Source organism: Melozone crissalis, unplaced genomic scaffold (assembly GCF_028551555.1).
Source record: "Melozone crissalis strain CALT ecotype California unplaced genomic scaffold, PUWL_Pcris_2 ptg000004l_1, whole genome shotgun sequence".
Taxonomy (NCBI): domain Eukaryota; kingdom Metazoa; phylum Chordata; class Aves; order Passeriformes; family Passerellidae; genus Melozone; species Melozone crissalis.
The window spans coordinates 16,442,353-16,454,340 of NW_026535782.1; the positions used below are offsets into that span (position 1 = coordinate 16,442,353).

General features: G+C 39.3%; 1 protein-coding gene across 1 annotated transcript in view; it reads left to right on the plus strand.

The window, feature by feature from the left end:
* Positions 1 to 7,065, plus strand: part of ASZ1 (ankyrin repeat, SAM and basic leucine zipper domain containing 1) — a 36,164-nt gene extending 29,099 nt beyond the window's left edge. The window contains exons 11-13 of the mRNA XM_054278003.1: positions 4,133 to 4,238; positions 4,673 to 4,786; positions 6,594 to 7,065. Of these exons, the coding sequence (XP_054133978.1) occupies positions 4,133 to 4,238; positions 4,673 to 4,786; positions 6,594 to 6,740 (367 nt within the window). The 3' untranslated portion in view covers positions 6,741 to 7,065. The remainder of the gene's footprint in view (positions 1 to 4,132; positions 4,239 to 4,672; positions 4,787 to 6,593) is intronic.
* The last annotated feature ends 4,923 nt before the right edge of the window (positions 7,066 to 11,988 follow it).

An 11,988-nucleotide genomic window follows, 5' to 3' on the forward strand; every position in this document is an offset into this window, starting at 1 on the left:
CTTGAGTGCTGTAAGGCTAGAGCCCCTGTTAGTTCTGTTGTTCATCGGCCCAAAGAATGTGCTTGGGTTCAAAGTCAGTCTGTACATGTCTCTGTGCTTTGGAGGAAGCTGCACTGCACTGACACTGTGCATTAGCAGTCAAGTCATGATGTGATCCTGCCATGGTGTTGTCTTTAGAGTCCCAGGTCCATGAGACTGTCCAGTATGTATTCCACTCCCAGTCATTCAAACACGGACTGCTCCCAGTGCTGGTGCTGTGCTGGTACCTTTATCCATTACTGTCTTTATGAAAAAGGGACTTTGTGGCCTGCTTTAGGAATGTTTTTGCATCACAATGCAAAGTTTGAGCTCTCAGACTTGGGAGGATGTGCAAGGCATTTGAGGAAGCTCTTGAACAGCTGTGATGGGCTGGAAGAGCAGAGAGCTCATGTCCTGATAGAGGACTTTGATGTTTCTTCTGGTCTGTGAGGAGATTTCATTCAGAGACCACTCAGAGATCAGGAATTGGCTGAACATTCACACTGGGCAAGAGTGTTGGGCAACGGCTCTCTGTCCAGGTGAGGACTAGTGACAAGTGACACTCCTCAGGGGTTGGTGTTGGGGCTGGTGCTGTTTAACATCTCTGCTGGAGGCATGGAGACTGGGATTGAGTACACCCTCAGTATGTGTACCAATGACACAGGGCTGTGCGCTGTGTTGGAGGAAAGGAATACCACCCAGGACAGACCTTGACAGCCTTGAGTGGTGGGTGCATGAAATTCAGCAAGGCCAAGTGTAAGTGTCCTGGGTCAGGGCAACCCCAAGCACCAGTACAGGCTAGACAGAGAATGGATTGAGGGCAGCCTGAGGAGATGGACTTGGGAGTGTTGGCTGACAAGAATTACAGAAACACAGAATATCATGAGTTGGAAGGGACCCACAAGGATCATCAAATTCAGCTCCTGGAAGAAGCTCTGCGTGACACAACAAATGTGCACTTGCAGCTGGAGTGGCCAGCAGGTTGAGAGGGGATTCTCCCTGTCTGTTCACTGTCGTGATACTCCACCTGGACTACTGCAACCAGCTCCAGGACCCCCAGCATAAGAAGGACATCAGCCTGGAGCGAGTTCAGGAGAGGGCCACAAAGATGAACAAGAGGGCTGGAGCACCAGTCCTATGAAGACAGGCTGAGAGACTTGGGAGTGTTCAGCCTGGAGGAGAGAGGACCTAAAAGGGGTCTGCCAGAGAGCTGGAGAAAGACTTTTTACAAGGTCATGTAGTGATAAGACAAGGGGGAATGGCTTCAGACTGATGGAGGGCACGTTTACATGAGATGTAAGAAAGAAACTCTCTGCTGTGAAGGTAGTGAGGTATTAGAATAAGTTGCCCAGAAAAGCTGTGGGTGTCCCATTCCTAGAAGTATTCAAGGCCAGTTTGGATGGAACTTTAAGCAAGCTGGTTTAGTGAAAGGTGTCCCTATTTATGGCAGAGGGGTTGGAACTAAATCATCTGTAAGGTCCCTTCCAATCCAGATACTCTATGGTTCTTTAATTCTCCATCAATACAACTGTGTACTCTCAGAAGAGAATCTTGGAAATGTGTACATGTGCTGCAGTACTGAATTACTAAACTTCCAGCATGCAGGAGAATATAAATCAGTATGATACAGATACACCATAAATGCTCTAACAGCACCTGAGCCATTTGTATTAAAATAGAGGCTTTGCTGCTGAGCTGAGGTGGTGGACCAGGGATCTGTTGGGTGCCTTTGGAAATGGATGTTGACTCTTCAGCAAGCAAAAATTAGCTACAGTTTAAGGTGACTTTTCCCAGTTTAAGCTTTAGGCATTTTGTGTTAAAGTGTATGCTTTTTTTCAGATTGTTCCACAGTAGTGGTTAGTACATGCATTCAAGCAGAGCATCTTAAAAATGTGAACCGAGAGAGTAAGTAGAGAAATATAAGAAAATTATCCATTCACTGTGTGTGGCCAAATACAATGAAATACCCACACAGTATCTGGTGCAGTCTCGCAAACCAGTGACATATCTTACTCCTAGTATAGTGTGGGTTTAGATCATATGTAGTTCTCAAAACCAGAAAATAATTGATTAATTAAAGATTGAAGTACACAAAATATGACAGCACTTCAGTTATAGCAAGCACTGCATAGTTTTCTAGAAAATTGCCTGACATGTATTCTAGGCATCTGACCTTTAGACTAAAATCTTAGGCTATGTTTACATGCTGTTATATAAAGATTTTACTTCCCACTTGTTCAAAGTCATTCTGTGAGAAGGAGAATCAGTCATCAAGTCATAGAAAAACTAACATAGTAGAAAATCTTGAACTGATTGATTATAAACTTACGGAGTGTCCAGCACTGTGTAGCCACTGATGTTTTGACAGCCATTAATTCTTTTTTAGGGTGATAATTTTTTGAAAACATTATTTCCATTTCTAAATATAAGAGCATATCACCTCAGCAAGTATAAAATTCTATGAAAATGGGGTTTTTTTTAAGGACTGTGGTGTAGTGAAATAGTATAATAGAATCAATGTTTTTCTTTTTTCCCCCTCCCTAATTCAAGCCTATGAAAAATACTCTGTATTTGCCAAGAATCCTTCCAGAATTCCAGAAGATAATTTCCTTTGTAATGAAACACAAAAGATGCCAGCTAAAAAGTTATCTAAGTAGAAGAAAGTATTTATGACTATGGCTTTACTGTAGTAATGTGGAAGAAGCTTTTAGACTATCTCCAGATGTTTAATGTTTGGGCTCTTTACCTGAAATACTCAGTTCAGTTACATTGTTCTGAAACAAGCAATAGTTTATTTTATAAAAACAAACTAATTAGCATTTGTACTTCTCCATCTTCATGGAAACCATGTCCAGTGCTGGTTTTAAACCTCCAGCATACCTATTAATGATTCTTCATGTTTCTGTGTTAAATGTTAAAGTCTTAGCAGTTCAGCACTATTGCAAATCACAGATGTCCTGAGCAGTGGCAGAAATTTTACTCACTAATGATCCTGTGCCCAAAGTTGAAGGAAAGCACTCTATGGCATTCAATGGCCTAAATTCCATCTCCATTTGGATACATGTGCTGCATTGGTGTGTAGCTTAGTTGAGCTGTTTGACAAATTTTGTGGATACCTTTTTGACCTCAGAAGAAAGAAGCAAGTGGTATGGGTATGTTGCATTTAGTTATATGTCTGCATTTAATAGCTGATTGCCTAGGGAATGGAGAAATGTTGGAGTCTGAGTTAGTTTATTCAGACACTATGGCTCTGCAGAACAAGAAGCTCTGCAGGAGGAACTTGTAATTGTCTCTTGTTTTGGCCCTGTCTGTTGTTGACCCAAATATCTTAGAGTTAGCAGAAACTTTCCTACTGGAGATACAGACACTTCTCAGGAGTTTCAGGGTTTGAGAGCTCCCTCAGTAAAAGCAATTGGATGATCTTCTTCCTTGCCCTCTTTGCTTCTTGCTGGTGAGCAGCAGCAAGTTTCTGGCTGGCACCATGACTTATGACTAAAATTCTCTGACATTCCAGTAAAGCTGAGTCAGTGTCATGTGGAAGCTTTAGAAACTTAAAGCTGAAAATAATCTGTTAATTTTTTCTATCCTTCTCTCCACTTTTTGGAGACATGGGTCAAACTAATTTTGAGAGTTGACTTCTTGCTTGTGTTTGAGCACCAACTAAAAATTTTCTTCAAAATAGATGTCAGATATTTTAGGCTCTGAGGTATATGTTTCCAGATCCAAGGGCCAAGCCAGTATTATTGAATTCTTATTTTCTTCAACTCTGTTGGAGACTATGTTACCCTAAACCTAGTCATTTCATTCCTAGCTCCAAAGTACAAGCCAGACCTTTTCCCTCACATCTACCCCAAAAATGTAAGCTGCAGGTCAGAAATATTATCATTCAGAAATAAGGCAGGGGAGGCACGGGATAGGACAAACAGGGGGAAAAATACCCCAACTTGCTAAGATGTTAAATATCTCACACCTACTAACTTTTGAAATGATACTGGGTTTTTTGTATGTTATGAAACTGCATGTCTAACTCACTAGCCAGTGTTGAAAATTCATATGTGATATTCAGCTTGCCAGAAATTACAGCATTTGACAAATAACAATTTTATTTTTCTAGTGAAGATGAATTGCTCAAGTTTCTTCAGAAGTTGAATAAAGAGTGTAGTAAGCTGATCATTCCTGTGCAGACCATGAATAACCATTTCCTCAAAAATTCTCACAAGGTATTCAACCAAACAGAAGATTGATGTAGAGTGCATTATTCCACCTTGTAAAATAAAAATGATGAATATTCATCAACCATCTTGGTTGTTACATGGTTATAGAAAGCTGTCCAGTGCTCTTTCTCTAAAGGACACTTCTTAAAAATAATATATTTCAAAGAGTTAGGCCATACAACTAAACGAGATAGATTTGTTTCTTCATGTTTCTACTGATGGAAGAGTTAAGGTGACAAAAGTTTCCAACAAAGGCTGCTAGGGAGTAGTAGTTTATTGTGCATAAATTATATAATTAAAACCCAGCATAAATGCAATTATAGACCTGTTCTGCCACTGTCTTTTGTAATACATGAACTGTAGAATACTATATTAAAATCTACAATGATGTAATTATGGCAAATAACTATTAATTATTTAATAACTGTAATTATTAACAGATGGCACTGCCGTGGGCACCAACTGAATGCTATATTGAAGTCTGCAAAGATGTGATTTGCAGTGTTAAAAAGTTGGAAGAAGAAGTTCACAAACTGAAGGACCTCGTGCTGGAGGTGGGTGTGTGTGAGTGAGGCTGTTAAATACTGTGTACAAGTTTCTGATGCAACCTCAAATATGACATATGTCAGGGAAATGTTTCATACCTTGGTCTGCCAAAGGCTGTTCAGCCTTAGCTTGGACATTGCATCGATCTCTCCCCCTTTTGCCTTTTCATGGTGGAAGAGAAATAATCTCTAATATTCCACGGAAATGTGGAAAATCTCCAAAAGAAAGCATAATCTACTTTTTTCTTTCTACTGCACAAAGGAATTAATTGGAATGTATCCCTGTACTCTTGGACAACCACTGTGGCATAGAGGCCATGCTGAATACTTACACTCTTACTTTTTAATTAAGGAATCTTTTGTTTGGAATTATTGACTCACAAGGAAGATACTAAGGTTTTATGGATTGAATGGGAGGCATCCCAGATAACTCTGTAGAGTGACAAAAGAAGAGGGTGGGAGAGGTCAAGGCTAGATGTTAGCACCACATCAGTCATTCTCAAGCCAACACAGTGACACTCTCTTGTCAGATGGGGTCATTTTAAGTAATAGGCTGGTAAAATGAACGGCCGCTGGGGTAGGGTAAATGGAGCATCAGTGTCAGAAAGGAATCTGTTGCTGAACGAAGCCATGTGGAACTCAGACCTTGAGTATAATGCTACTAATGCAATTTCCTGTAGTTTAAGTAAATTTAATGTAATATAACAGCCTTCTCCCAATAAATCACTTAGCACCAAATATATTAAGAGGTAGCAACTGTGGCAAAGAACTTATTAGCTATTTATTCCTTTTTTTGCATATGTAATCATCACATGTGTATATATTTGCCTCCTATATATGCAGGCCAGTTATAAGGGCTGGGAGGATTCCAAGTTTGGTGCCACTTGACTTTATCTGTATGTAAGGATGTAAGGTTTTTATAGCTGTCAAGACAAAGCACAGTGTCTGTATCCTGTGTGAAACAGCCTTCTCATTGCTTCAAGAAAGAAAATCCTTCTTTGTAAAATCTTGTTATATTTTATGAATTTCACTTATGAATACTTTAATACAAGACATTTTTGTGCTACTTAATTTGTGATGGGGCACTTTTGAATGTAGAGCACCCAAGTGTTTATTGTGAACCTGTGAATCTAAGTGACACAGTTTAACCTCTTACATAAAATGTTTGTATAAATTCCCTTGAAGTTTTCAGTACTGTTCGCTGTCTTAGTCATGACAAGACTTTCCAGCAGTAAATGTCTTAGCATATAATTTTTGAAAGTATGGTAAAAGAGACAGCCTTCCAAGCATTGTAACTAAGGTAGGAAATCAGAACCTAACCCTGCTGTCCTTTATAACAAGGCTCCACTCAGGTTCAACTTGTATTTGAGATGGCACTTGTTTGGTGCTTTCCACTCTTCCTGTAATTTTGAATAAGCCTAATCTGTTAAATGTTTAACTTTCTTTTTAAATAAACAGGGATTTTTTAGTAATTAAATGGCAGAAGTTCTAGCTAAAACATTTGACAGTCAATGTTCTATTGTTTGTTATTAGATTTTTGTAGCATCTAATAATAGCAGTGGTTTATTCCTGAGTAATGACGTTTGTAAATGAACAGTTTGTTTTACTAATATATGTTTCAGAATAATTGAACATCAGATAAAGTGAACATTTACACACATTTATTTCAAATTAAGTAGGACAGAGAAAGAAAGAAGTAATGTCAGTCCTAGATGCATGCAGATTCTTATGAATGGGTGCTTTATAATCTCTTAAGAAGCTTTGACACTAACTTTTTTTTTCTGCACTTTTTACATGGATTTAACATCTGTCTCAGTATGAAGAAAAGAATAAACCTAACCAAGCGAAAGTTCCAGAAAAAGCAGCCACCTTGGAAAAAAGATCAGTAAAAATGGGAGTGGTAACATTGCTTGGATTTGGTTTTTTCTTATGTGTAATTAAATTAGTAGCAAAGAGAGCCTGAATTTAAGTTTAGTGTTGTTTCTCATCATATCTCTGGTAATTGTATTGATTATTTGCTTTGATCTAAAAATAACTGTTTTAATTTTTAATAACTTTACTTAAGAGTATCTTAGGGTTTTATTTTGAACTTCATTGTTGGTATAGAATGTGTGTCTAAAATGTTGTCAAAGCTGCTTTTCATTTTTTGGCATAAAACTGATCATTGCTTACTAATTACTAGTTTCAGTTTTTTGGTTTTACCTGTTCAGAGGTGAATATAAATAAATTCTGATTATATATCATATGTTTGTATTTAAAATTATAATGCAGATGTGTTTTGGGGGTTGGCAGGGTTTAAAATATTTTCACTATCACTTTCAATTTTATGTTGATAAAGATCTTTTCTCTTGCAGAGAGATACATGTATATTTTTCTTTTCCCAATCAAGAGAATTGTGGACATCTTGTTTCATTTTGTCTAAAAAGTCATTTCCCATTGAACTATGATACTTATATTATGCCTGAAATCTGCTTCCTTAGGGATACTCACCTCTATTAAGAGTTTCATCACATCTATTGAAAGGATTATAGTAGTACTTTGCTGTAAGAATGCAGACAACTTAGAAGGCATAGCAGCTTGTTTTTTCTTGGTCTGGTCTTTCACTACAATCTTTTTCTTAATATTTTCTCCACTTACAAAGGTGTTTGTAATCCCACAGTGAAACATTTGTAACTGGTTTTGATCTGCTTACTAAACCAGGTATGTTGGGAAAAAAGGAAGTTGGTGTAAGTGAATTCAAACTAGTTACGTTTTTGTAGGCTTCAGTAAGCATCTGTAAAAATGCTGAATAGTTTGGAAGGAAATTTTTTCTTTCAAAATGAAACAAAAAGAATCTAAAAACATAAACTGAATGGGTGTGTGAAACTTGGTCTCTGAGTTTTCAGAATGTTGTCTAGAGTCTTAACCTTCGGTATTCCCTCTAGAGACTAGAAAGGAAAAGATAACAACTTGGGTGCTATTCCAATCACTGTTACTGCTGTTTTCTGCTTGTCTTAGAGAATTGCATTGGGTGTTCATTTGTTTCCTTGTTACTGCAATTGTTTTACCTCCTTTCGTCCTTCAATGCCAGGAACATCCTGCAGAGTGATGAGGCCAGAGGTAAAAACAACATAAGTTGGGGATTTTTTCTGTTTTATTCTGCTCCCAAACTGGTGTCAGAAGGGATAAGCTGTGTTCACCACCACCACCATCTACCAGAAGTGAAAATGAACATTCTGTCAGCATGAACAAAGTATATAAAAGGAAATACTTAAAAAATAGTTCTGTGGTTCTTCATACTAACTTAGAATCGATCCTAAACTAACAGGGCATGTATTGTGGAAGGAACGTCACCTTTTATATACACACCACTCTTCCTCTAATCAGCTCAAAATACAGTTCAAATGCAGTTGCTCCGTGATGGGTTGGCTCACAGGTAGTACTAGAACTTTGACACCTAATGTCTTTTGGGAGTTTCTGTTGGGTGAAGGTGTTTGGTGTTTCTCAGGTTGGTAGTGGAGGGGGAGTGGCCAGGCATGTTGTACAGACTGTTTCCCACTTGCACTTTTGCATTATTTAAGTGGAATTATTTCAACTGCTCAAAAGTTTCTGCCCTTCAAAAGATTCTGCTTCTTAGCCCTTACTTCCCCATTTAAGTGACCAATTGCATTAACAAAGCCACTTCAAAGGACACTGAATATAGCTTTCATTTCAAGAGATGTAACTAGTCACTAGTAGATATTGACATTTGAGACAACAAAAATTCAAACACTTTTTCCATCAATTTGAAGAAAAGATCTGGTCAGTTGGAGGCCTTTTAAGCTTAACTTGGAGCTCTTGCAGTTGAACCGAAAATCTGCTCCAGAGAAGTTTTATCAGCATTTAACTAAATTATTATTGCTTTGGCGCAAAATATTTAGCGGAGAAAAAAGTAATGCATGATAGTTGCTGGTAATTTCTTTTCAAGTGTGAGCATTATAATAAAGTGGTTTTTGCAGAAGGGAGTCAAAGGTCTGAACTTCAGGAGATGATGTCCGTGATACATTTGGAAGAAGCTGGTCTTTTTGAATTATCTTATGGATCACCTGTTTCTGGTGCTTATAGTCATACTTGCAAACACACATGTGAACATCATTTGAGTTAAACATAGGCTTTATGCCAGCAGCATCCTTGGCATCCTGTACTGTTCAAGTAGAGTGTTCGAAATTCCATAAACCACTCACAAGAAGCAAGGGTCTTGGAGTAACCACTTTAAGCTGGTTTCATTAATTGGTCAATCAGAAACTGCATTGCATGAGGAGGACATTTAAAGAGCCAAATGAACAGAGTATTTTAACATACCGTATAATTTTAAAAAAATGAAATTGCATTTACCTTCTTGAATTCCAGACTCGGGCTTAGGTGAAGCATTTCAATATCCTTTATTCAATTTCATGTTGCTGCAGTGCCTCTTTCAAATTCTCTGACAAGGTGTCACAATATGGTAGTGATAGGGCAGGAAGCAAAGAAAAAGATTCCTTCAACGTGTGGCCCTTGAGCTACACTTTCAGAATTCTTACCCCCACCAGCTCCTAAGGGAGCCTTCATATGAAAACGTCCCTGCTGAGAGGCCTCCTTCTGCAAGCCATCAAATTGCAGTCATTATCCCAGAACAGTAAGAATACAATGATTTGCACATCTATGAGGGGATTGGAGGAGAATGCTAAAGAGCTTTGCATGTATTAAGCAGGTAAACTTCGCAGCCCTGCTGCTGTCGTTATCCTCCTACAGTAGTGCAAATTGGGCTGCTGAGGATTGAGTGAATTGGACCTCGGGCCAAATCCTGTGGGATACCTGGTTGCTTAAAGATGCAGTGAGGTTCCTACTTGGAGCTGTCGTTGGATACCTAACTTGTCTTCATAGGAATGATTATTCATACCATGGCCTTTTCTGAGTCTGTAGGCTGTTGTGTAAAATTAGGGCCTTGGGTGATCCTGTGGAGATCTGAAGGAACTGCAAGATTTTTTTTTTTTTAATTTTCCTGTCTAAGGCTGTGACTTGTTTGTCCTGTGTCTCTCTTCTGTGCTTTGGGATTTGCCCTGCTCTTTAAATTTGACTTGTGCAGTACCTGGCCTTTTGTAAGACATCACCCTTAATTATTCCTGCTAGCCAATTACAACTAATAAAGAGAATTTTGGGCTATTGTTGTATTGCACCGGTCTTACAGGGTATGTGTATTCTTAAATTGAGAAAGACTGAGCATGTGTTTCTACTATATTCTCCACTACCCTCAGCATGTGTTTGGTTTATCTTTTATTTCATCCAAGTGCCTTGCTAAGGATAAGACTTAAAATGTACAATTTATTCTTCTACCTTTTGTTGTCTTTGAACCCTTACAGGTGTTTCCCAAAGCTATCACTTCCTCATGAGCAGATGATTGTTTGCATTTGCCTTCTCTATTTCACCAGTTCTGCAAAAGCTACAGTTTGTCTTTTTCAAATAAAACTCCTGTGTTACTACAAATGTAATAATACACACTGTAAAGTACTACAAATGTTGCTGTGGATCTTTATGTACAGACTACAGTTTTGATACCTGTTAGTAGGTAGCAAGGCTGCAAAGCCTTGAAGTCCTAACAGGTATCTGAGCTGCAGATTTCTGCTTTTGAAGACATGTGCTGTCATTTTGTTGTTCTGGAGGCGGGGGGGAAGTGTGTAGTTGAAAATGTTAATTCCCCTATTCCAGAAATAAGAATTTTCAGGTAATAGGGCTGTAGTGAGATCTGAGTGAGATATGACAATGGGGTATCACTGGCATGAAATGAATTATATGATATTAGCAGGTTTAATACCTGATCAATTACGTCTAGTTTTTATCCTGATCCAAATGGTGTAATTTCATCTATTATAGAGCCATAATCCCTGGAAGTGGGACTTAGAGAGATACCTCTGGGAAAGGATTTTCAGTTCTTTTAAGATGTGCTACTGGCTGTAGTATATATGGGAATATGTGTTCTTCTTAAGAGTTTGGTGGGGCTTTTCTTAAAAAAAAATTCAGATGAGCCTTCCATGCCTTCATCTTTCCTGAAAATAGTCTTTTGTGAATGTAGAAATACAGGTTTAACTACATTATTTTCATTACTATATTGAAAAACCTCAGCTCGTTTCAAAAGGTGTGCAGAAAATGGGGCTTTCTGTGCTCTGGCTACTCCACTGTCACCTGTTTTGCATATGGCATGATTTCTTAACTGTATGAGAAACTGTGCACATAATACTTCGTGAAGACACCTACAGATTTCTAGATTCAGTCTTTTTGTGCAGCAAGGGAGGCCAGCAGCCTTTCCAGGCTGCATCAGGAACCAGCCCTCCCTGTAGAGAGACAGTCCTCCATGAACTTCTTCAACTTGAGTCCTTTCCAGGGGCTGCAGTTCTTCACAAACTGCTCCAATGCGGGTTCCCCCCTCTCCCCCCATGGGGTGCAGTCCTTCAGGAATAGACTGCTCCACTGTGGGTCCCTGTAGGGCACAAGTCCTGCTATGACCCTGCTGTAGTATGAGCTTCCCACAGGGTCACACCCTCCTTCAACCCACTGTGGGGTTCTCTGTGAACTGCAGGTGGATCTCTGCTTCACCATGGACCTGTGTTGGCTTCAGGAGGACAGCCTGACTCACTGTGGTCTGCCTGGGAATCTGCCCTGGCAGCTGGAGCACCTTCTCCCCCTTGTTTCTTCACTGGCCTGGGTGTCTCCACAGGTGTTCTCTCATGTTGTCTAACACACTTTGGCACAATTGCTGTTGCAGAGGGTTTTTTTTGCATCCTCAAATAGTGGTCCCATAGGTGCAACTACCATCACTGATGGGCTTGACCTTAGCCAATGGCAGGTTCATCTTGGGGCTGGCTGGTATTGGCTCTGTCAGACATGTGGGAAGCTTCTAGTGCCTTTGCACAGAAATCACCCCTGTGACCCCCTGCTGCCTAAACGTGGCCATGCAAAACCAGTGTGGTTCCCCATGTTCCTTTCCAAACTTGCCTGTTTTGTCATTCTCTATAGTGAGAGTGTGGTTGTTAATAGAAATAATGGATCCAAGGTCAACTTCTGTAGGGCTGGCACAAAGTGGAGGGGTTGGAGAAAGAATCTGAATAGCAATAAAGCTGGAATGCAGATGGGGCATATGACTAATGGAGGGGAAAAGGATATCGTTGATAAGCCACTAATGCAGTAGCCACAGGTTAAAGAAGCTCCTGTTATACAGA